Raw genomic sequence first — 24,348 nt, forward strand, 5'->3', positions numbered from 1 at the left:
ATGAGTACATTTTTTGTAAATTGTTGTTCTGAAAATGGAGTTCTCCTTTAAGGCATAGGAACCTGTCTTGCAGCAATATATTATAACATCTTTCCTAAAGCAAAAACCTACATCACAAATAAAACAGATGATTTTTACATACATAAATACGTACATTTTTCCAACATAAATGTAAAAAGACTACTTAAAACAAACAAACAAAAAAAATCTACATTTTGTCACTTGTAGAGCCTTTTTTCTGTGCATTTGTATGGCAATGCTTTTGGTGGTTTTCCCCTACGTTATGTGCTTTCTGAAGAGCATCCTGTATGAGAATTATGAAGAAACCTTCAGAACCTCTGGGCGACGTCACAGACCTGCTCTCTTTTGTCTTAGATGGGTCTTCAAAGACAATGATGATGATGGTTGCTGGGTTGAAGTGGTATGATTCTTTGTGATTCAGTCTGTAGTAGCAGAGACTGTCTCTGAGGTAACATCTTGGGTTTGGTTATCTGAGGAGCTGGTGGTCTCACTCTGACTGACAGAGAGCTCCTCCATAGTGCTGGTCGTCTCCTCCAATGCTTGATCACTCTCAGCTATGGAAGAGAAAAAGAGAACTTGAATATGTTTTCTAAATATGTATTCCATTCTTTTGAATGATCCCAATACCCGTAATCTCCTTTACTCTATACCTATTATCAGTTTTAGTGTGGAAAAAAAAATAAAAGTGAATCTTAAACACAGCACAAACAGTGAAACTTGATTCAGAAAACAAATGATTTTCATGATTCGGTTCTTTTTAGTAAATCAAAAACATACAGCATGAACAGTGGAGCATGATTCTTGAAATCAATGAATCTTATGATTTGGTTCTTTTTAGTGAATCAGAAACATACAGTATAAACAGTGCAGCTAGATTCTTAAAACAAGTGATTCTTATGAAACAGTTGTTTACAGTGAATCAAAAACATACATCATAAAGAGTGCAGCTTGATTCTTGAAACAAATGACTCTTGTGAGTGAATCAAAAACATACATCCTTAACAGTGTAGCTTGAGTCTTAAAACAAATGATTCTTATGACTCATTTTCAGTGAATCAAAAAACATATAGCATTAAGTGCAGCTTGATTCTTGAAGCAAATGACTCTTATGATTTGTTTCTTTTTAGTGAATCAAAAACAAACAGCAGGAACAGTGTAGCTTGATTCTTTAAACTAAGGACTCTCGCGAGTCCGTTGTTTTCAGTGAATCAGAAACATACCTCATAAACAGTTTAGCTTGATTCTTGAAACAAATTACTCTTGTGAGTCAGTTTTCAGTGAATTAAAAATATATAGCACGAACAGTGCAGCTTGATTTCTAAAACAAATTACTCTTGTGAGTCAGTTGTTTTCAGTGAATCAAAAACACAGCATGAACAGTGCAGCTTGATTCTTGAAACAAGTGATTCTTATGAGTCAGCTGTTTTCAGTGAATCAAAAACATACATCATGAACAGTGTAGCTTGATTTGTGAAGCAAATGACTTATTTGTTTCTTTTTAGTGAATCAAAAACATACAGCATGAACAGTGTAGCTTGATTCTTGAAACAAGTGATTCTCATGAGTCAGATGTTTTAAGTGAATCAAAAACATACATCATGAACAGTGTAGCTTGATTCGTGAAGCAAATGACTTATTTGTTTCTTTTTAGTAAATCAAAAACATACATCATGAACAGTGTAGCTTGATTCTTGAAGCCAGTGACTCTTTTGAGTCAGTTGTTTTCAGTGAATCAAAAACACAGCATGAACAGAGCAGCTTGATTACTGAAACAAATGACTCTTGTGAGTCAGTTGAAACAGCACGAACAGTATAGCTTGATTCTTGAAACAAGTGATTCTTATGATTTGTTTCTTTTTAGTGAATCAAAAACAAACAGCATGAACAGTTTAGCTTGATTTTTGAAACAAGTGATTCTTATGAGTCATTTGTATTAAGTGAATCAAAAACATACATCATGAACAGTGTAGCTTGATTACTGAAGCCAGTGACTCTTGTGAGTCAGTTGTTTTCAGTGAATCAAAAACATAGCATGAACAGAGCAGCTTGATTACTGAAACAAATGACTCCTGTGAGTCAGTTGTTTTCAGTAAATCAAAAACATACATCATGAACATGCTTGATTCTTGAAACAAGTGATTCTTATGAGTCAGTTGTTTTTTTTTAGTGAATCAGAAGCTTAAAGCATAAACAGTGGAGCTTGATTCTTGAAACAAATGATTCTTAGGGTTTGGTTCTTTTTAGTGAATCAAAAACATAAATCACAGACAGCGTAGCTTGATTCTTAAAACAAGTGATACTTATGAGTCTGATACTGATTCCTAAAACAATTTTTGTTTGGTTGTTTTTTATTGAATAAAACCTTACAGTGTAAAAAGAATAGCTAAAGAATCTAAACAAATGACTCTGATTTGGTTCTGCTTAGTGAATCAAAAACTTACGTCATTACTAAAATGAATGACTCTTGTTTTTTGATCTCATTACATTCAATTCAGATGGCAAGCTCACAATTTGACTGAAGAATAATTTCTTCTTGCTGTGATGCTGTAGATTAAATAACACGATTGCAGGAAATATGGGGCGTTCCCAAAGAACACGTCAAGGCCAATGTACTGCCATGGTACGACTTCCAAAAAACATGATAAATACCATGACACTTGTCATAAATGCCATTTCATGTCAAGTAAAATGAATTTGATTGAAATACCTTTTGCCTGTTTCTGTAGCCGTGATGCAGACTCAGCTTCATGTTTTTCTCTCTGCTCCTGTAACATCTTACAGATCTTCTTATGACTAAACCAGTGCAGCTTCTGACAGGCCTGGTCACAGTAGATCACCTGAAGAAATGTACAGATTTAAAAAAGCACATAAGGAAACACTGTTTCTAATATAGAATAAGCGCAAAATTCAAGACGAAACCAGATATTTACCATTTTGCAGATGGAGCATCTTTTCTCTGCTCCTTTCTCACCACAGGTTGTGCAGAAGTCTGCGTCCATGAAGCCCACCTGTCCCGTGATGGCCTGCGTGAGCACTGACAGAGCGGTGGGGTCACTTCCCTGTCAAAAAAAAAGGACTGATGAGGCTTCCATACACAGAATGTGATTCAGTCTTTCTAGCTGAGGCTACATTTCCATAATTGTATTACACTTTCAGTATCTTCAACATGAGCAAATTAGAGGTCACTGTAACTCATACTCACAATTTCCACTGGAGCGATACTCCGGACCAGCTGCTGCAGTAATGTGGCATCACAGTATGGAAATTTCCTTATGCACTCCCGAATGAACTTCTCCTGAAATACCGGGAAGCCATCACTGTCTCGCCCTTTCAAAAGACTGAGAAAAGATTTTTGAGTTAGAGTAAATTTTGTTTATACACATATACATTATTATTTAAATCTCTGGCTTCAGGAAGATTTTTAAAAAAATATTTTTAAAAGAAGTCTCTTATGTTCACCAAGGCTGCACTAATTTGATCAAAAATACAGGAAAAAACAGTAATGTTATAAAATATATTATTACAACTTAAAATAGCTGTTTTGTATTTTAACACATCTCAAAATATAATTTATTCCTGTGATGCAAAGCTGAATTTTCAGCAGCCATTACTCAGCCATTACAGTGTCACTAAATCTTCAGAAATCAGTCTGATGTGCTCATTTTCTATTAAAAAAATATTGTTTATTATTGTTGAAAACAGTTGTGCTGCTTAATATTTTTGTGGAAACTGATTTTTTTTTTGGTCAAGATTTTTTGATGAATAGAAAGTTTAAAAACCAGCATTTCTTCAGAGATTCTTCTTTTTTGTTACTTTTTCAATTTAATGCATTCTAGCTGAATAAAAAAAAAAATTGTCCTGACACCAAACTCTTGCATATAGGGCTGTCAAACGATTAATTGTGATTAATTGCATACAAAATAAAAGTTTGAGTTTGTCTGAGTAATGTGATTACTATGCATGTATAAATACACACAAATTAATGTATATATTTAGAAGAAATATGCTATTTATGTACGAAATATTTTTATTTATAATATTAATATAATACAATATAATATAATATATAAAGAATTACATAAAAATTATAATAAATGTACTTGTATACTTGTAAATATTCCTTAAATATATACATGAATGTGTTTGTATTTACATATACATAATAGTTACTCTTTTACACAAACGTTTGACAGTCCTAGTTGCATATACACACACACACACACACACACACACATATATAATATTCACCTCTTGATTAGACCATCAAGTTTGTCCTGCCGCTCTTTTAGGAATGAGCCACATTTCTGCAGCATGCAGCTAAGGTAATGCATTTTCATGGCCAACACCTCATTCATATCCTGCTGTTTGATGCACTTCTCACAGATCAGCTCCAGAACCTAGAAAAACAATGAGTTATTAACTCCAACTGTGCTAATATTGAGTCAGATTTCAATTGATTTACTGTAAGCTTATTGTAATGAATCTCAACTCAGCTCTCAAATGTACACTTAGCATAACGCAGAACAAATGCAACTGACCTTGCGGCACTTATCAAGAGCTTCCACATCCATCAGCAGAGGGTTTTCTTTTACGACCATCACTATCTGCAGCCAAACAAATCAAAAGAACAACCAGTCTTAACAGATGAATTAGGGTTTTTTATCAGTTAATGGTTTGATGATTTTTAATATTAAAGTCGTCAGGTTCAGAAAGAAGCTTTAAAATATACCATTTTAAGTCACATTTATAAACTTTTCCACCTTTAGTTTGATAGGACAGTATAAAAAATAAAAAGTACCTTTACAGGGTTGAGATTGGTACTCATTATAATTTTGTGTAGTGGTCCAGCGAGTTTAGGAGGGAGTTTTGGCTCTTTTTCCAGCCCCTGTGGTTTTGTGTAGTAATCCAACCTCGCTCGGGAGAAGAAGTTATTGATGACTGTCACACAATCATGCTGCCCTGAAAAAAAATAAGTAATCTCATTTACTGTTGACTTTTGGAATCAAAAAAATCTTTAATGTCTTCTATGAATCTGGCATACTCCCATTCAAAAGCTTAAGGCCAGTAAAAAAAAAAGGGAAAATTAGGGAAAAATCATTTGTAGTCTGCAAGGATGCATCAAGTTGACCAAAAGTGACAGTAAAGACTTTTATAATGTTACAAAAGATTTCTATTTTATATGCTTTCCATTTTTATCTTTAAATTCATCAAAGAATCCTGAAAAAATGTATTATGGTTTCTTGCAAAAAAAAATTGAGCTTCGCCATCACAGGAATAAATTACACTTTAAAATATATTAAAACTAGGGCTGTCAAACGATTAATCGCATACAAAATAGAAGCTTGAGTTTGCCTAATAAATGTATTTATAGTGTGTGTAATTATTGTGCATATATAAATACACACAAATTAATGTATAAATTTAAGAGAAATATGTTATGTACAAAATATTTTATTTATATATAATATAAAATTATATAAACATTATAATAAATACATATACTTGTAAATATTTCTTAAATATATAATTGAATGTGTCTGTTTAAATAGACATAATAATAACACACAGTACACACAAATATATTAGGCAAACTCTTATTTTAAACTTTTATTTTGTATGCAAGTAATCACGATTAATAGTTTGACAGCCATAATTAAAATAGATTATTTTATTAATACTTATATTACTGTTTTTACTGTATTTTTGATAAATATTTTATAGAGTATAAGAGACTTCTTTCAAAAACGGTTTTAAAAAACTCACCAAGTGTGACTGAGAAACTATTCCTAATTTGACCTGTAAAGCACATTTTTTCCCCAAGGCCATATCTTTATCATACCTACAAAAGCAGCCATTTGTGCTGCCGTTCTGCCGACTGAGTTCACTGCATCCGTCTCGGCTCCAGCATCTAACATCATCCAGGTGATATCCGTCTTTCCTGTTCAATAGAATAGACATGATTTGCTGTATTTTGATATTGCAGTTAAAATAACAGTACTAGCACCAAAAGAATTTAGCAACTGTGATTCAGACCTGAGAGTCCTGCAAACATGAGTGCGGTGTATCCATGTTCATGTTCGTTGCAGTTGACGTCCGCTCCATGCTGCAGCAGCAGCTTGCACATGTCTGCCTTGCCCTTATATGCAGCGTGCATGAGAGGAGTCATGCCATACTGAAAACGAAATGCAAAACAGCATTAAAGAGCAAAACATTTCTTATTTTAGATATTGATGGGAACCCTACAGCATTCAAAGCATTAATCTGTAAATATGAAATTTTCAGCAAATTTTCTGTTCCTTTTCTGTGATGTTTTTATCATCTGTTTAGACTTTTATTCTGACTGCACCCATTCACTCCAAAGGATGTAATTGTGAGCAAGTAATACTTTTTTTTCCAAATCTGTTCCGAGAAAAAGTTATTGTGGCTATAAACTCATCTATTTCTTGGGTTCTTGTTCAAAACAGTTCATTTTTGGGTGAATTATTCCTTCAAATCAAGGGAAAGATTGGCTGATCATACAGTCTGCTTAACAAGTAACTGGTTCATATTTTTTCAGCTCCAACAGAAGGACACATAATGAAAGACAGGCCAATCAATATCATTTCCAGACAGCTGCTTTGAAAGCCCACAAGTGTCAGTAACATCTGATCTGGACAGGTCACTCTACGCTGTCCGTTTCCCATAAGAAGCTAAGCACTGTTTAAAAAAAAACAAAGAAGTACCACTAACAGCGTGATCAATTAAACCATGCATAACAACACTTCATCTCCTTACCTCGTCCAGACAGTTGACTCTGACATCTTTGGATCCTAGCAGTCTAGAGGCTTCTTGCACATTACCTACAAATGTTCAATCACAGTGATCAGACACTGACTGAACCTTAATGTAAAGAATTATATATGAGTCTCAATGCATATTTAACGCTAAACAATCATCATGAGATTAGGGAATTCAACACCAAGCAACACAAAAATAAGGGTGCTTAAATAATTTTTAAACAACCATTTACTGGTACCAGTATTTTTCTAAAAGACTTTAAACTTTAAAACCCTGGACCACAAAACCAGTCATAAGTAGAACAGGTATATTTGTAGCAATAGCCAACAATACATTGTATGGGTCAAAATTATTGATTTTTCTTTTATGCCACAAATCATTAGGATGTAAAGTAAACATCATGCTCTATGAAGACATTTTGTAAATTTCCTACCGTAAATATATCACAACTTAATTTTTGATAAGTAATATGCATTGCTAAGAACTTCATTTTAACAATTTTAAAAGTGATTTTCTCACAATTTTGATTTTTTTGAACCCTCAGATTGTAGATTTTCAAATTGTTGTATCTCAGTCAAATATTGTCCTGTCCTAACAAACTCCTGTCCTGTCCTCACTTTCAGATGATGCATAAATCTCAATTTCAAACTTCAACTTCAAAAACTGACCTTAATGACTGCTTTCATGGTCTAGGGTCACATAATTGCGACCCTGGACCACAAAACCAGTCTTAAGTCGCTGGGGTATATTTGTAGCAATAGCAAAAAAATGGGTCAAAATTATAGATTTTTCTTTTATGCCAAAAATCATTAGGAAATTAAGTAAAGATCATGTTCCATGAAGATATTTTGTAAATTTCCTACTTTAAATATATTAAAACTTAATTTCTGATGAGTAATATGCATTGCAGTAACTTAATTTGCACAACTTTAAAGGCGATTTTCTCAATATTTTGATTTTTTTTCCACCCTCAGATTCCATATACTGAAATAGTTGTATCTCGACCAAATATTGTTCTATCCTAACAAACCATACATCGATGGAAAGCTTATTTATTCAGCTTTCAGATGATGTATAAAGCTAAATTTTTGAAAAATTGACACTTATGACTGGTTTTGTGGTCTATGGTCATATATGTATTTACCATATAACTGCATATCGTGTCATGTATAGTTTAACAGAATATATATGCAGGTTTTTAACATGCAACACAACACGCAGAGAAAGGATTACGTATATTTATGCAACCACGGCTTGCAGATTTTGTAAATAAAACCAAACCTCATAATTTTCTAAACTGTTAAATGTGATAATCTCCAGTTAGCCTGTTAGCATCATGCTATCATTACCTGCAGCAATAACTAGAAGCAGCTCCTTCTCCGTGTCTGTGAGGTCTCCTTTCTTTGGTGCAGACATTATTATAGTCTCAATGACGCTTTTGGTTTTAATAAACAAAATATAAGATGACTGTGATGGATATGACAGCTCTACCTTGCTGTGATTGATCCAGTGACTGGCTGCTGGTCCCTTGACGGGTTAACACGCTACTGTCTGCAAACGGACTGAACCAACTGCAACAAAAGATAGGGGCGTTCGTACATAAAGTGTCACTTTCCCTTGTGGTTTTAAGATTGTTTTAAAAGTATATATGATAATATACAACTCTAGTAACACATTAAAATACTAAATTTGTTCATTTTGGTAGGTATTGGGAAAGAGGATTTTTAAAAAAAAAAATTATATTCAACAATTTGTGTACCCCATATGTTTCGTGATGTTTCAGTCCCGTGAAGTCTAGAACTTTCATTCTGTATATCAATATATTTTGTTTTTCAAAATAAGAGACATTAATGTAAGTGTGTATCATAACCCTCAGAATGAGGGTTTCAGTAAAATAAAATGATAATAATTAAAGACAGTGGTGCAAAAGAATCCCATCGCTTATAGGTGACCCTTGAAAATAATGGACTGTTCATTTGAGAAAAATATAATACCATATCTGACAAAAACATACATATAATATCGTATATTTAAAACTACGAGTATTATACACTACCAGTCAAAAGTTTCTGAATAGTAAGATTTTTAAGAATTCTCTTCTGCTCAATCCTATTTGATCCAAAATACAGCAAAATATTTTTACTATTTAAAACAACAGCTTTCTATTTGAATACATTTTAAAATGTAATTTATTCCTGTGATCAAACCTGAATTTCCAGCGTCATTACTCCAGTGTTACTTTCAGTATCACATGATTCTTCAGAAATCATTCTAATATGCTGATTTGCTGTTCAAGAAACTTTATTATTATTATCAATATTTAAAACACTACATTTTTTCAGGATTCTTTGATGAATATAAAGATTCAAAGATCAGCATTTATAAAATAAAAAGCTTTTCATAAAAATCACAGGAATAAATTACATTTTAAAATATATTCAAATAAAAAAGCAGTTATTTTAAAAAGTTTTTGCTATACGTTGGATCAAATAAATGCAGTCTTGGTGAGCAGAAGAGACTTTTTTAAAAACACTAAAAATCGTACTGTTCAAAAACTTTTGACTAGTAGTGTATATTCAATGAATCAATGAATCGCATACTTGTCACAAAATGATTCTTTCACATATCTGACTGAACAGCTTATCCACTAATCGAAATGATGAGTCGGTTTAACCGGTTCTTGAATGAACAACTGACTCACTGAATCCAGAACTGTATTTTTTATCTACTTTCGAACAGGTTCTTTCAAACGAACCGCTCGAAAGAACCGATTCGCCCGAATGATTCAGACATCCTATCATGATTGCTTCACCTTGGGTGTAACAGTAGCCTACAAATGGGAACTTTGCGTATTTGCATAAAGATAAAAAACGGACCAATGGCGTTAAATTTGTCTACCTGAGCAAATCCTAGACAACTTCCAGCCACAGAGCAGAAAGTCTCACACAGAGGATATTTGCGGACTATGGTTTAAGTGTACACTACATATTTCATCATGGCTTGTGGTGGGTTTGTTTGCTCCAGAACCTCTCTTTGCATCTTGAACCTTATTTACGTGGTAAGTGTTTAACAGTTTACATAAATTTGGTCTTGACATGAACAATACATTTGGTTTAAAAAAAAAAAAATTACATACACTACCAGTCAAAAGTTTTTGAACAGTAAGATGTTTTTAAAGTCTCTTCTGCCTGACATTTTAGCTTTGATCACAGGAATAAATTACATTTTCAAATATACTCAAATAGAAAGCAGTTATTTTAAATAGTAAAAATATTTCACAATATTACTGTATTTTGGATTAAATTAATGCAGGCTTGGTTAAAAATTGGTGGTGTATATTCATATTATTCATTACTATAACAATGGAAACAATATACGAATGTATCAAATTGCTTGTAAGTTGTAAAATTAATTAATGAAAAATGAAACCATCCATTTCTGACCTATTTTCTTGTTTTTAGATGGTCAGTCTCCTCATGATTGGTGTTACAGCATGGGGAAAATGGTTCGGACTGGTCTCTAGTTTCAGGGTGATGGCTGCTGTCATCGCAGTTGGACTGTTTCTCTTCGTCGTGGCCATTATGGGATTGTGTGGAGCTATGAAGCATCATCAAGTCCTCTTGTTCTTTGTATCCTCATTTAAGAAATTCTCCACTTATCAGTAAAGTGTTCTGTTTCTGTCTTAGTTTGTATTCTAGTTCAGGCCTTAAAACTCACATTTACTCACATTTCGTTTGAAAGAAGTTATCAAAAGCTTTTGAATTTGTCCTAAATGATGGTGAAACAACCTTAACTGGTGTTTAGTACATGCTCATTCTCTTCATGGTGTTCATTGTGCAGTTTTCAGTATCATGTGCCTGCTTGGCGATTAATAAAGAACAGCAGGTAATTATAGTTTGCAATACTTTGACACGTGATACCGTGTTTCCTCATTCCTAGGTTTTAAATCCAAACATTCTGTTCTTTTTCAGAACCTTCTCTTGGAGATAGGATGGAATAAGTCTGAATCAATGCAGACGGATTTGGAAAAATCGCTGAATTGCTGCGACTTCCTTCAAGTGAACTACAATGACAGTAAATGTGAAGCTGTAAGAACTACTTTTCTGCTGAATTATAAAGCATCTTCTGCTGCATTTCAAATTGAAGTTTCTTGAACTTAATGTAAAAAACAGCCCTTTTAAACTTTTTGAACAAATAGTTGGTGAGCTTTGGTAAATATTTATTTTTTGTACATTAAGATGCTAGGTTAATATATTATAAGGCATCCATTTTTATTTACAGTTCATAATTTGCTAAATGTAGACGAGATGAAACATACTTCTACCATTATAACTGACACTTCAACTGCTTGAACAAATTGACATTATCACCTAAGTATGAGATCATTTTGTTTATATGCAGTGATCTAACATGCAGTTTTATTGTGGCTATAAAGATTATTTTCTGCTTTTTCTGTCTTCTCTCTGACAACAGGCATGTTTCAAGGAACAAAAATGTAGTCCATGTTCAGAAATAATTCAGGCCTACGCTGACGACGCGCTTCAGTTTGTTGGAGGAGTCAGTCTGTTTTTCAGTTTTACAGAGGTAAGCAGACATTTGTTTTTTGAAAACATGTAAAATTATTATTGAAAGTTCATTCAGTGTATTTTAGCTTTGGTGCTTGTTTTTTAGTTTTCTGTAAAGTTCAGATGGTAATAAATTAATTTTTCCCGTTTCAGATTCTGGGCGTCTGGCTAGCGTATAGATACAGAAACCAGAAAGATCACCGGCAAAATCCTGGAGCTTTTATTTAAAGCACAGACATATTCAAGACTTTCATCTATACTGAATTTTTGTTCCTGAATAGACTTTTTTTAATTAATCTTTTTTTTGTAATTTATGATCTTGATAGCACTCCATTTCTTCTTTTTTAAAGGATATGATAACAGATGTTCTGTTAAATGTTTATTTGTTGAACAGCCATTATGATTTTCATCTTGCTGGCGTTTACAAATATTTATTATCGCTTATTATGCAAGTACTGGGCTTGAACTTTGATCGCAATTGAACAACTCTTACAATGATAAAGAGTTGCTAAAGAAACTTGAAATAAATTTTAAAAAACGAAAGACATTAAAATGTATCTTCATTTCTGATTATAAGTCAAACTACAGAACCTTCATAAGGAACCAAAAAAACACTTCCTGCTTCTTAAATCAAACAAAACGGTTATTGCATTAAGCTCAGTTACTCAGTAATGAGTTTGCACACCGAAACTAAAACTTAAAACTACACCCAACCCACTTCCACATCACTCTGATCAGGATGTGACCAGGAACGACTACATCATCTGTTTACATTCCACATGTTAGCCAATGGTGTGGCTCTCCTGGAAATCGTCCAGCCGGTTGGTTAACCACAGATGAGATCTGAGATCTTCTATTTCCGCCCTCTGCTGGCTGCGGTGAAAAACTACCAGACATAAGCAACTTATTCACATGGATATGGATCACAATAAACCACCTGCCTGAGACTTGACATGGGATTAAATTATTTGTATTTTATTTCAGTGGCAGATTATGGTTTTTGTATTTTCATTTGAGAGATTTGTTTAAAAAGCTCTATACTGGTACAACATAAGTTATTGATTCTTGAGGTAATTTTTAAGCGTGTAAAAATACATAGAATTTATTAAATGGAAAACAAACAAGCAATGTGTTTGCACCACCTTTGAATAATCTCATACTGCATGGCAGAATCTGAAAATAAAAAACAAATGTATAAAATATAATAATTTGTAATGAAAATAATAGAGAGAGCGCTACAGTAGTATAAGGGATTTTGATTCATTGACTATTTTATTTAAAAATAAAAATATAATCTATCAAGACTTATTCTACCTATACTTTTGAAGTTGAGAAAATTAGAATTCTTTAGGTTCCACAAATTGCTTAGTTTTCCAGCATTTTTGTGTATTTGAATCTTTTCCAACAATGACTATGATTTTGAGATCCATCTTTTCACACTGAGGAAACTGAGGGACTCATATGCAACTATTACGGAAGGTTCAAACTAGGCATGCAACAATACAGTTAGTTCACGGTTCAATACGTACCTCGGTTTTTAACCACGGTTTTTGGTTCGGTTCTGATAGCTTGCTGTTTTTTTTTTTTTTTTTGCATCTAATTAACAACAAAATACGTCTGTAAACCTCTGTACACTGGATAAAGTGTGATTATTATATGTCTGCTTAATATTCTTTTGAGAGAGGTATTATTTTTCCGATTTTTACGCAAAATAGGATGTTTCATTCATACTGGACGCCAGAGGTTTATATGGTTTATCTGTGTTCTTCAAGACATCTATTTTCATAATGATTTTCATAATGATATTTGTGAGCCATAATCAACATACAGTATAGAATATATTGTCTGCCTCATTCTATGATAAGAAGCCACATCAGATCACAAAAGGAAGTTATTTCAAACACTCGACTGATGCTGTGAAGTAAAAATAAGTTTTAATGTTCTCTTTTGTTGGACAACAGGTTTAGAAAGGCTTATCATTGCATTTCATTAGAAGAGAAGATGCTCTGCTTGTGTTGCTTTTTTCAAATATAAACAGGAAAGCGTTTCATCATCTCAGCAAGTGAAATCACGGGCACACACACAGCAAATTTTGAGAGAAATAAAACAAGGAAATGATTTAAATGCAAAACCGAAAAACCACAATTCACATGCACGTATTGAACCGTGGATGTTGTACCGAACGGTTTGATATTATATTGAGTACTGTGACATCCCTAGTTCAAACGCTCACTGATGCTCCAGAAGAAAAAACAATGCATTAAGAGCCAGGGGGTGAAAACTTTTGAACAAAAAAAAAATCATTTTATGATGGACATTTTTCATTTTTCTTTTTTTCATTTACTTTTGCCTAAGTATCATATTATTTCATTTAGTACTGCCCTTCAGAGGCAATAGAAGATAGTTACATGTTTCCCAGAAGACAAAATAAGTTAAATGTACCCTGATCTTCAAATTCAAAAAGTTTTCACCCCCAGCTCTTAATGCATTGTATTTCCTTCTGAAGTATCAGTGAGCATTTGAACCTTATGTAATAGTTGTATATGAGACCCTCAGTTGTCCTCAGTGTCAAAAGGTGGATCTCAAAATCATACCAAAGACTTTGTTGGACTGGAAGGATTTTTATGAAGAACAGCAGGCAGTTTAAATGTTCAGGACAAACAAGGGACTCTACTATCACTACAACTATTACTAAATAAAAAAAACACACACACAAGTGTAGATAATTCAGGTAAGAACACAGCATTAAGAATCAAGGGGATGTACATTTGTGAACAGGGTCATTTTTTTAAATTCAACTATTATTTTCTCTTGTGGACTATATGTAAACATTCTTTATGTGAATATATTTTATTCAGGTCAGTACTAAATAAAAAATAACATGCATTTTGTATGAGCGCTCTTATTTTGATAAAATAATTAACATTTTGCAGATTCTGAAAGGGGGATGTATTTTGACCTCAACTGCATGTAGAGCCTTAAAAGTACTTTGATTTATGAAAAATAATAGAGAGAAAGAGTGCTAGGGGATTTTGATTCACTGACTCGATTTTAAATTAGTTCAACAAAGAGATTCAGTTGGTGAACATGCTTTTTCACCTTAATGTGCTTCACAAAGTGTAAAGTACAATGTAAATAAAATTATAATCTATCAAGATTCAGAGAAAATCAGAATTGATTCTTGGACCTTATTTTTCCTGTAAGAGCAGGACGTTTGCACATTTCATGGGCCTCGCTTCTGGTCTCATCCATGTGCAGTTATTGGACAACACAGCTTGTTTTGCTGGTGTCTTACCGTATTACTTTAATGTATTGTCTTAATTATGAACACACTGGTTTGTAGTGCAAACAGTTTTACAATTTACTGCACATAGTTGTTATTCTCACTATTTCCCATAGGCTTCCCTGGTGAAAAAAACAGCATATGCTGGTAGGTATGTTTTGATGCTGGGATGCTGGTTATGTATGTTTTTGTGCTGGTTTAAGCTGGTCCTTTGCTGGTTTATGCAGGTCATGTTGCTGGTCAAGGACCAGCACAAACCAGCAAAGGACCAGCTTAAACCAGCACAAAAACATACCTAACCAGCATATGCTGTTTTTTTCACCAGGGTTACTTCCGCGTTAAAGAATGAGGTGGATAACTGCGCCCTCCATCGATTGTATCACGTCGGTTAACACAGTAATTCTGACGGTTCAACAGTCATTCATGCATAAAACCACATAGTCCATTGTTCGTTCTCTTAAACAACTTAAGTTTGTCTTTGTCTAAACTGATGTCAGACGAACCTGTAAAAATTACCTCAGAGCACATTTCATCAATGGTAAAGCCTGATGTTTCAAAGAAATCCCTGAGCATCTTTTCAAAACTATCCAGAGCCTCATTCGAGTTAGACAGAACAATTAAGGCCCTGTCTTTATCAATGACTGACTTTATGGTTTCTCCATGAACTTTAGGCCCTAAAAACGTGTTCTCACAGTTAATGGAGTTAATCAGAGGAAGAAGGCAGATGCTTACTAATAAAGGAGTCAGTGGGCATCCCACCCTCAAACCTTGTGATCTGTGATCTGCCATCAAAACCAGCTTCAATACGGATCTAAACCGGTCAGGTAGGTTCACAGACTTTAAGCTGTTAAACAAATATTGCCATTTTAGTGCACCTGGATCTAGTTTTAATGAAATAACCAGCACTGGGATTCTATCACTAATGCTGTCTCGAACAGAAATGTGTGGTTTGCTTTGACCTGGATTTAAAATGTGTTCTAGAATGCTTTTCAACCTCTCTGCCAGAATCAAAGCTAGAATTTTATAATCCACATTAAGTATTGTAATCAAACTAAAGTGATATTGAATATCATAGCTGTAGGTATGATCATTTTCGCCTTGGCTAAGTGATCCAAAAATGGTTTGTTGAATTGGCTTAAGGTCAAGGATTTGGTTGAAAAATGCTTGCAAGAGATCAATAATTTTACAAGCGTAACGCTTGTAGAAATGCACTGTTAGTCCATCTGCTGTTAGACTCTCAGACTGAGGTAAGGACAGTATAGCGTCCAGAATCTCTTTTCTCGAAACAGGTTCACTTAAAACACTAATCAATGTGGATTTTACATCTTCGAATCTTTCAGTTCGGTGTAAATGATTCAAGAAGTTCAGAAGACTCTGTGAAGAAGCATTCGGTGTATGAAGAATCTCAATGGATGATTCTGAACCTGGATGGCCTTAAAAAGAAATGACGTCAAAACAATTTGAGTAATTAAACAACTGAATCCCATACAAAACAAGAGCTGGAAAAGAAAAGCTTTACCTCCTTGGTCCATCTCTTGAGGAAGTTGAGGAGATGTTTGTCTTTGAAAAGCTATTGCCTCACATACAAGTCTGACTTTCACTCCTGGCCACATGTGTTCATTCCTTCTGGTCTTTATTTGTGAAATTTTCTTTATTATGCATGAAAAGTGTTCCAGACATGCTTTATCTTCAAGGAGACAAGAATCAAACTGCCATTTTGGTCCATTTGTCTGAATTTGAATTGACAATGGAGCGTGATCAGAAACGTACTCTTCTTTATCTGAGTACATTGGCCTTGTGTGAATGTTACAGGCAGTAACGCTTGTTAAATTGTGACTTTGCAAAAAGAAGTAGTCCAATCTCGACTGACCTTTCACATCGAAATACGTAAAGCTTTTTAATTCCGGGTAAACACACCGCCAGACATCCACCAAGCTGACGTTTTCCAAAAAACACTGGAGAGCATCAAAAGACTTTCTGTGACTTCGGTTTCGTAAATTTGAAGTTTTATCAAGGTCGGCATCCATAACAGTGTTAAAATCTCCACCAACCACCACATATGCAGAATGGTTGACGTGAGCTGAAATCTGTGTGAAATCTGTCATCTTAATTTTTTCGTCATTTGAGTTATACACGTTGATAAATACAAAATCACGCCCCCAAATTTGACATGAGATTATTATAAATCTTCCCTTTTCATCGCAATTGACATTAAAACCACCACATCCGAGGTTCTTTTTGAAAAGTACGGCCACCCCTCGTGAGCTTCTTTTAAATATGCTGAATGCCGCCATGTAATCGCATTCTAAATCTTGAACTTTGATGCTCCCAGTCGAGTAGATTCTATCTGGACCTACATGAGTTTCTTGAAGAAAGACCACGTCAGCCTTTAGAAGACTTAAATGATGAAGCACCTCAGATCTTTTGCGGTTAAAACCGTTTACATTCCATGAAAGAATCGTTAACATTCGTTGATCTCCATTAGCATCTGTCATCCTGATATAATCACTTGAGACATTCAAATAAGGTTCTCCCAGTTTCACTTTCATCAACAAATGAGTTGGTGTACCTAAAACAATGCAACACAAAACATTTTTTAAATTGCAGAAGTATTTCACAAAACCTGAAAAAGTGATATATATATATATATATATATATATATATATATATATCAGAGGTTGCGCTAGACTTTAACACTGTCCGTCATCAGTGTTGGGGAGTAACTGGTTACATGTGACAGAATTACGAAATTTAATTACAAAATAAATGTAATTGTAATTAGTTACAGTTACTGAGAAAAAATGTGTAATTAAATTACAGTTACTTTTGAAAAATGCCAGTGATTACAAAGGGGATTACATCTGAATTTTTCCACACACCCACCCCCACTTACAGATTTAATTGACTTATTTCATAAATTGCATTGACTGCTCTAAACTGAGACACCAGTGTTTCAGGAGTTTAGGACACAGAATAGGACACATGCTTATTCGATAACTGTTTTATTTCCTATTTGGGTTTATGCATAAACTTAATTTTTTACGATTGTTTTTTCCAAGGCATTGTTAGATGCTAGTGTTTTCTGTCAGAACTATGCAAACATTTGATTTCAAACCCAGTATCATAGCTATTAAACTATTTCTTGTTATGATGTTATTTATGTTATGATCTTGTTATGACATATAGCGCAACTGCGCTCACGGTGACCCGAGTTCGATTCCCGTCTCGAGGTCCTTTGCCAATCCCACCCCCCTCTCTCCTCCCAGCTCTTTCCTGTCATTTCTCTACTGTCCTATCACAATAAAAGGCATAAAAAGACCAAAAAAAAAAGTAAAAAAAAAAAAAAAAAAAGTCTGAATTTGTGGTGGATGTGCTGTGTGTCATGACATTCCAGGTTATTCCCCAATAACAACTGGTAGAAGCTAATAACTTGGACTCATTTGGGGCAACTTAAGTCAGTGCTATATGCTTGATAATTTTTCTTGGCGGAAGCTTTGTTTGGTTAGCTATTAAAATATTAAAGCTTAATTCAATATTATGTGGACAATTTCTTAATTCTGTTACCCTGGTATCGTGAACGCGTTCTGTTGTTTCATACAAACGCAGCTGCTGCCATTTATTTTTTTGTACACTGTAATGGATTATAAGATAACTAACAAACTAGTACTACTTCCTTAATTATTTACGTGGTGGAATCTTGTGTAAGAACTTTGGTACGACTGCACTGTATCCCTAAAATGTCTAGTTTGAACTTGCCGTTTGCTAGCAACTTATTACTTCATGGAAGCTTTGCGTTCAAATATTTCAACTCAGATCAGTGTTTCATGTCTAATTATTTTGACACGAAACATCTAAATAATCTATCAAGCAGCTGTGTAATACGTCGGATAATGCTGTCGCAAAATAAAGATGTATGTTATCCCTTACTTATTATAATCTTAATTCAAGTGATGAAGGATTTTGAAAGTCTGACAGTAATCAGTGTTGAGTGCTACTGTAAGGTTAACTCTGCCTGGTTTAAATGTTTCAAAATTATTAACAGTTCAAAATATTAGAAACTTAAGAAAGTAATCAAAAAGTAATTAAAAGTAACGTTACATTAGTTTTATAAAGTAATTAAAAAGTTACACTACTTATTACATTTTAAATCAAGTAACTTGTAATCTGTAACTTATATTTCCAAAGTAACCTTCCCAACACTGTCCGTCATTTTGACAGACGGCCGGTTGCACCAGCTGGACTTACACCCGGTTGTACGCAGTGTTGGGAAGGTTACTTTGGAAATGTAATAGGTTACAGATTAATTACTTTTTGATTACTTTCTTAAGTTTCTAATATTTTGAACTGTTAATAATTTTGAAACATTTAAACCAGGCAGAGTTAACCTTACAGTAGCACTCAACACTGATTACTGTCAGACTTTCAAAATCCTTCATCACTTGAATTAAGATTATAATAAGTAAGGGATAACACACATCTTTATTTTGCGATAACAACTGGCTGAATGTACATTATCTCACTTATTGCACAGCTGCTTGATAGATTATTTAGTTGTTTTGTGTCAAAATAATTAGACACGAAACACTGATCTGAGTTTAAATATTTGAACGCAAAGCTTCCATGAAGAAATCAGTTGCTAGCAAACAACAAATTCAAACTAGACATTTTAGGGATACAGTGTAGTCATACCAGTTTTCTTACACAACATTTCACTACATAAATAAATACTAGTACTAGTAGTAGTACTAGTTTGTTAGTTATCTTATAATCCATTACAATGTACCAAAAAAAAAAAAAAAATGACAGCAGCTGCGTTTGTATGAAACAATAGAGCAAGTCCACGATGACAGGATGACAGAATTAAGAAATTGTACAGATAATATTGAATTAAGCTTTAATATTTTATTAGCTAAACAAACGCAAAGCTTCCGGCAAGAAAAATTATTAAGCATATAGCACTGACTTAAGTTGCCCCGAAGGAGTCTGAGCTGTGTAATAATTTAATTTAAAGCACAGCCACCACAAATTCAGACTTTTTTATTTGTTTACTAATTTTTGGGGGCTTTTTATGCCTTTTATTGTGATAGGACAGTAAAGAGATGACAGGAAAGAGCTGGGAGGAGAGAGAGGAGCGGGATCAGCAAAGGACCTTGAGACGGGAATCGAACTCGGCTCACCGTGAGCGCAGTTGCGCTATATGTAATAACAAGATCATAACATAAATAACATCATAACAAGAAATAGTTTAATAGCTGGGTTTGAAATCAAATGTTTGCATAGTTATGACTGAAAACACTAGCATCTAACAATGCCTTGGAAAAAACTTAAAATCTTAAAAAATAAAGTTTATGCATCAACCCAAACAGGAAATAAAACAGTTATCGAACAAGCATGTGTCCTATTTCTGTGTCCTAAACTCCTGAAACATTGGTGTCTCAGTTTAGAGCAGTCAATGCAATTTAAAAGAAGTCAATTGAATCTGTAAATGGGGTGGGTGTGTGAAAAAAATCTGATGTAATCCCCTTTGTAATCACTGGCATTTTTCAAAAGTAACTGTAATTTAATTACATATTTTTTCTCAGTAACTGTAACTAATTACAATTACATTTATTTTGTAATTTAATTACGTAATTCCGTTACATGTAACTAGTTACTCCCCAACACTGGTTGTACGACTAGGCGCTTTAAGTCGTGCATAGAATTTATACCCGTTGCATGTAGTGCTACGTCTGAGACTAAATCTTGCGCCTAGTCAAAGGTAGACGTAAAGTGAAAAGTCACGACATGATTAGTTTTGAATTAATTATTGTTAATTAGCAATTAACCTTGTTATGATGTCTTGAGAAAATCAGTATTATATTAGTAGTTGTAGCCATTGCAGCGTGGATGTCGTCTGTGCTATCACTGCGGGAGAATGTGTTTGCGTGGACGTGCATCGTCTATGTCGGGCGTAGTTGCGCCTGATCGTAGTTTTAGCTGGTGCAACAGGTGTAAATATTTCTAGTAAAGTTGGATGTTGCAAAGCCCAGCGTAGGGCTTACACCCAGCTTTTTTACGTCTAGCTGGTGCAACCGGCCCAGGGGTCGTAAAAATTCTGTCATAATCTATTATTACCTGTTATTTTATTTTTCATATTTCAATTGGAATAACACATTTAATTGCTTTTATTTTTGTTCACATTTTCATTTTTAATCATGAACCTACGGGACGATAGCCCAGTGTTAAAAAAACAACAAAATATGCTAGGGCTGGGTAAACAAAAAACAAATCGATTTCTCGATTTTAATAGATTCTCATTTTAGTGAACCAATATCGATCTCAATCCCAATCGATCTCCTGGCCTTTGCTGTTTTCAGTTGATGAATAAACAGCACATAGTGCGTCTTCCTTAAAATAAATAGCAATAAGCTAGGCTTTGTGTCACTTTTGATATAGAACAAAACCTCAGATTCCAAATTCTGTCCATTTCATTAGGAAATTCAAGCAATAAATACCGTTTTGGCGCTCTTTAATGTGGCGTCATAGATCGTTTAGCTTCTGTGTACTCGTCTGTGCGTAATCAAACGCATAGGAAAACATTCGTGACAGTTTTGTTTTTGCTCTGGATCTGCTGCCAGACTGGAGCGCACCCACCACCAACTGGGTGGGAATTACAGCTACAATTTTACAATGGATCAACCTGTCAAATCTGTCAAAATGACGGACAGCCATCAGATTTTTCCGTCACTGATAATAAAAAATTCTGTCAACGACGTACAATTTTTGGTTAACGCGACATCTGATATATATATATATATGTGTGTGTGTGTGTGTGTGTGTGTGTGTGTGTGAGAGAGATCCTGGACCATAAAACCATTCATATGGGTACATTTTAAGAGATTTTTAAGCTTGTACGTTATGTTAAGATAGGACAATATTTGGCAGAGATACAACTATTTGAAAATCTGGAATCTGAGGGTGCAGAAAAAAATCTAAATAATGAGAAAATCGCCTTTAAAGTTGTCCAAATGAAGTTGCAATGCATATTACTAAACAATATATTTATGGTAGGAAATATACAAAATTTCTTAATGGAACATGATCTTTACATAACATGATTTTTGGCATAAAAGAAAAATCAATAATCTTGACCCATACAATGTATTTTTGGCTATTGCTACACATATACCCGTGCTACTTATGACTGGTTTTGTGGTCCAGGGTTTTAAAGTTTAAAGTCTTTTAGAAAAATAAGATAGTTACTAGTGCCTATTATTAGACACTAGGCCTACTTAATAAAAATAAATAAATAAATAAAAAACAGCTGAAACTAGTTAATTTAGCAAAAATCCAGCCTAAAACCAGCTGATTTAGTGAAAAAAAAAACTAGATGATTCACTCGAAAGAACAGCTAAAACCAGCTCACTTAACAAAAACAGCTATTTAAAAAAAACACCAAACCAGCTAAATTAGCAAAAAAAAAACAAAAAAAAAAAAAAAAAAAAAAACAACAACAACAACAAGAGGTAACATAAAAAAAACCTGATAAAACCAGCAGATTTAAAATAAATAAGTAAATACATACAGTACGTACATACACGATACATACATACAAATTGCTTAAACCAGCTGATTTAGTAAAAAAAATAAAACCACTAAAACCAAGTCATTTAGCAAAAACAGCCAAAAATTTAAACAATGAACTTTAGTAATTTAAAACTTTGTTAACTGAATTAAAATGTATTAAAAGCTTACCATTTTAAACTAGCATTCTTCACATTTTTTAGATGTTTTACTGGGCAGGAACATGGACCAGTGTTAAATATGCTTATTTGAATCTCTTCCTCTTCTTTCATAACACAGGCAAATGAATGTTCTTACATCATTAAAGTCATCACATCTGCCAGTCTACTTTAACAACATGGTAGATTGTTCCTCTTTTCAACATAGTTAACGGTTTTTTAGGTTTTGTGTGAGCTTCCTTTTCAATAATTTCTCACAGATTCACAGATGTACCCAAACGTAAGGAATGCAGGCAACCCAGATTTGTTAGGCAGCATTTTATTTATAACAAAAGGTAAAACAGAATAAATGTTAGCACTCCCAAGTTCATTCATACCTGCAGTGAGATTTGCTAGTCAAAGTATGCAGAGTTGAATGCAAATAGCTTCCATGGCTTCTATTATTCGATTTAGTCAAAATGCACCTACCTAAATTTTCTCCTTTTCTTCAGTTCCCAGAAATCTTCTCATAGTTCATGAAGTAAATCAGAGGTAGAAGACAGATTAGTGAAGACTCCCATTTAAGTCCACAGCCAACTGAAAATGAAATGATCTTTCCCCATTTAAACCAGCCAGACATGTTCATTTACTTTAATGTGCACCTGCATTTATAGGAACAGTCCACAATGGGAGTGACCAGCTGTCAGCATCTGAGATAAAACACAAAGAATAAACAGATGGAAAGCGAAAGAGGTATGTTGTTGTGTCTGCTCATTCAGGACATATATAGATATGTATAGTCAGTTTCCATGTAATGTCTCCTGTCATAAAGACAAATTCTCAATAATTCAGCAAAAAAAAACAAGAGCTATACCTCTTTTTCAGGATACTGTATTTTAAAGATAATTTAGTCGAATCCAAATAAGCTTTACAGGTCTTTATTGGAAAAGGTTTACATCACTTGCTCACCAAAGGATCCTCAGTAGAGAACGGACACAGTCTTGAATGATAAAACATCGACTCCAGGCCATCAGTTAACATCTTGTGAAAAGAAAAGCGGCATGTTTGACAAGAGACAGCATCTGAAAGTGAACACAAAGGATGCAAGAGCAGCATGAAAGAACTTGTTTCACTGACAATGGGTTTAATTTAAGAATTTGAGTTTGGAAAACAAACAAGTCAAAATAAAAATAAAAAAAAAACCTTGCCTTACCCAAAACTTTGTCAGGTTATTCAGGTTATTCAGGTTCAGGGTTGCTAGGTTTTTATGAACAAAACCTGTCGAATTCCTGCCTTTCTTTCTTCAGTCGTAAAGAAATAGTTTTTTGAGGAAAACATTTCAGGATTTTTCTCCATACAATGGACTGATATGGTGCTCCAAGTTTAAACGTACAAAATGCAATTCGATAGCTGTTTCAAACGATCAAATGCGGTTGTAAATGATCCCAGCCGAGGAAGAAGTAGTAAGATCTAGCGAAACGATCGGTTGTTTTCATAAATAAAATACAACTTAAATACTTTTTAATCTCAAACCCTCGTCTTGTCTTGCTCTGCCTGAACTCTGTGTATTCTGGCTCAAGACAGTTTGTCGAAAAACTCCAATCGTATTTTCTCCCTCAACTTCAAAAATCATTTCAAAGTCATCCTACGTCACTGCAGAAGTACCGACCCAATCTTTGTAAAGTAAACATGCAAAGAAGATGAAACACCCTTAACAAAAAAAGGCAAAACAGCAATGTAGGATGATTTTGAAGTTGAGGGAGAACAAGAGATGCAAGTTTTTCAACATACCCTAACTGTCATGAACCGGAAAAAAACAGAGTGCAAGGAAGATTAAGTGGAAATATGCCTCTCCCCCTTCACATGGGAAGTGGATACAAGAGGTATTGCAATGCATCCACCTTGAGAAAATCAGATACTCTTCCAAAGGATCATTGAGATCCTTTTATAAAACATGGAGCCCTTTACTGGGTACTATTGAGAATGCAAACGTAACATCTGG

The 24,348-nt window shown here is 34.1% G+C and overlaps 2 protein-coding genes across 9 annotated transcripts; one reads left to right on the forward strand and one right to left on the reverse strand.

The window, feature by feature from the left end:
- On the reverse strand, positions 1-24,053 carry ankmy2a (ankyrin repeat and MYND domain containing 2a). Of its 8 annotated transcripts, XM_051129950.1 has the most exons (13): positions 22,836-22,987; positions 8,290-8,369; positions 8,148-8,199; positions 6,796-6,860; positions 6,055-6,193; positions 5,861-5,959; positions 4,820-4,980; positions 4,560-4,625; positions 4,270-4,418; positions 3,224-3,359; positions 2,952-3,080; positions 2,729-2,858; positions 1-575 (listed from the first exon to the last, which is right to left on the reverse strand). In XM_051129950.1, exons 5-13 carry the CDS (start codon positions 6,185-6,187, stop codon positions 439-441), a joined length of 1,140 nt encoding a protein of 379 aa, XP_050985907.1. In that variant the 5' UTR covers positions 6,188-6,193; positions 6,796-6,860; positions 8,148-8,199; positions 8,290-8,369; positions 22,836-22,987; the 3' UTR covers positions 1-438. The 8 variants fall into 8 exon arrangements, with proteins under 8 accessions (XP_050985907.1, XP_050985906.1, XP_050985908.1 ...); XM_051129949.1 differs by having other exon boundaries at positions 8,148-8,369; positions 22,836-22,988; XM_051129951.1 differs by lacking the exon at positions 8,148-8,199.
- tspan13a (tetraspanin 13a) lies at positions 9,022-12,144 on the forward strand. The gene is made up of 6 exons (XM_051129954.1): positions 9,022-9,856; positions 10,260-10,427; positions 10,603-10,683; positions 10,770-10,886; positions 11,272-11,382; positions 11,517-12,144. The coding sequence occupies exons 1-6, from the start codon at positions 9,794-9,796 to the stop codon at positions 11,589-11,591; spliced, it is 615 nt and encodes a 204-aa protein (XP_050985911.1). The 5' UTR covers positions 9,022-9,793; the 3' UTR covers positions 11,592-12,144.
- Positions 24,054-24,348: the final 295 nt, after the last annotated feature.

This window comes from Labeo rohita, chromosome 15 (genome assembly GCF_022985175.1).
Source record: "Labeo rohita strain BAU-BD-2019 chromosome 15, IGBB_LRoh.1.0, whole genome shotgun sequence".
NCBI classification, from domain to species: domain Eukaryota; kingdom Metazoa; phylum Chordata; class Actinopteri; order Cypriniformes; family Cyprinidae; genus Labeo; species Labeo rohita.

Coding starts and splice junctions, on each gene's coding strand:
- ankmy2a (XM_051129946.1), bottom strand. CDS start 17,195: ATGAAAGTGAAACTGGGAGAACCTTATTTGAATGTCTCAAGTGATTAT. Junction 16,080..16,165: donor TCAAGAGATGGACCAAGGAG/GTAAAGCTTTTC, acceptor TTTCTTTTTAAG/GCCATCCAGGTTCAGAATCA.
- tspan13a (XM_051129954.1), top strand. CDS start 9,794: ATGGCTTGTGGTGGGTTTGTTTGCTCCAGAACCTCTCTTTGCATCTTG. Junction 10,684..10,769: donor CGATTAATAAAGAACAGCAG/GTAATTATAGTT, acceptor GTTCTTTTTCAG/AACCTTCTCTTGGAGATAGG. Junction 10,887..11,271: donor ATGACAGTAAATGTGAAGCT/GTAAGAACTACT, acceptor CTCTGACAACAG/GCATGTTTCAAGGAACAAAA.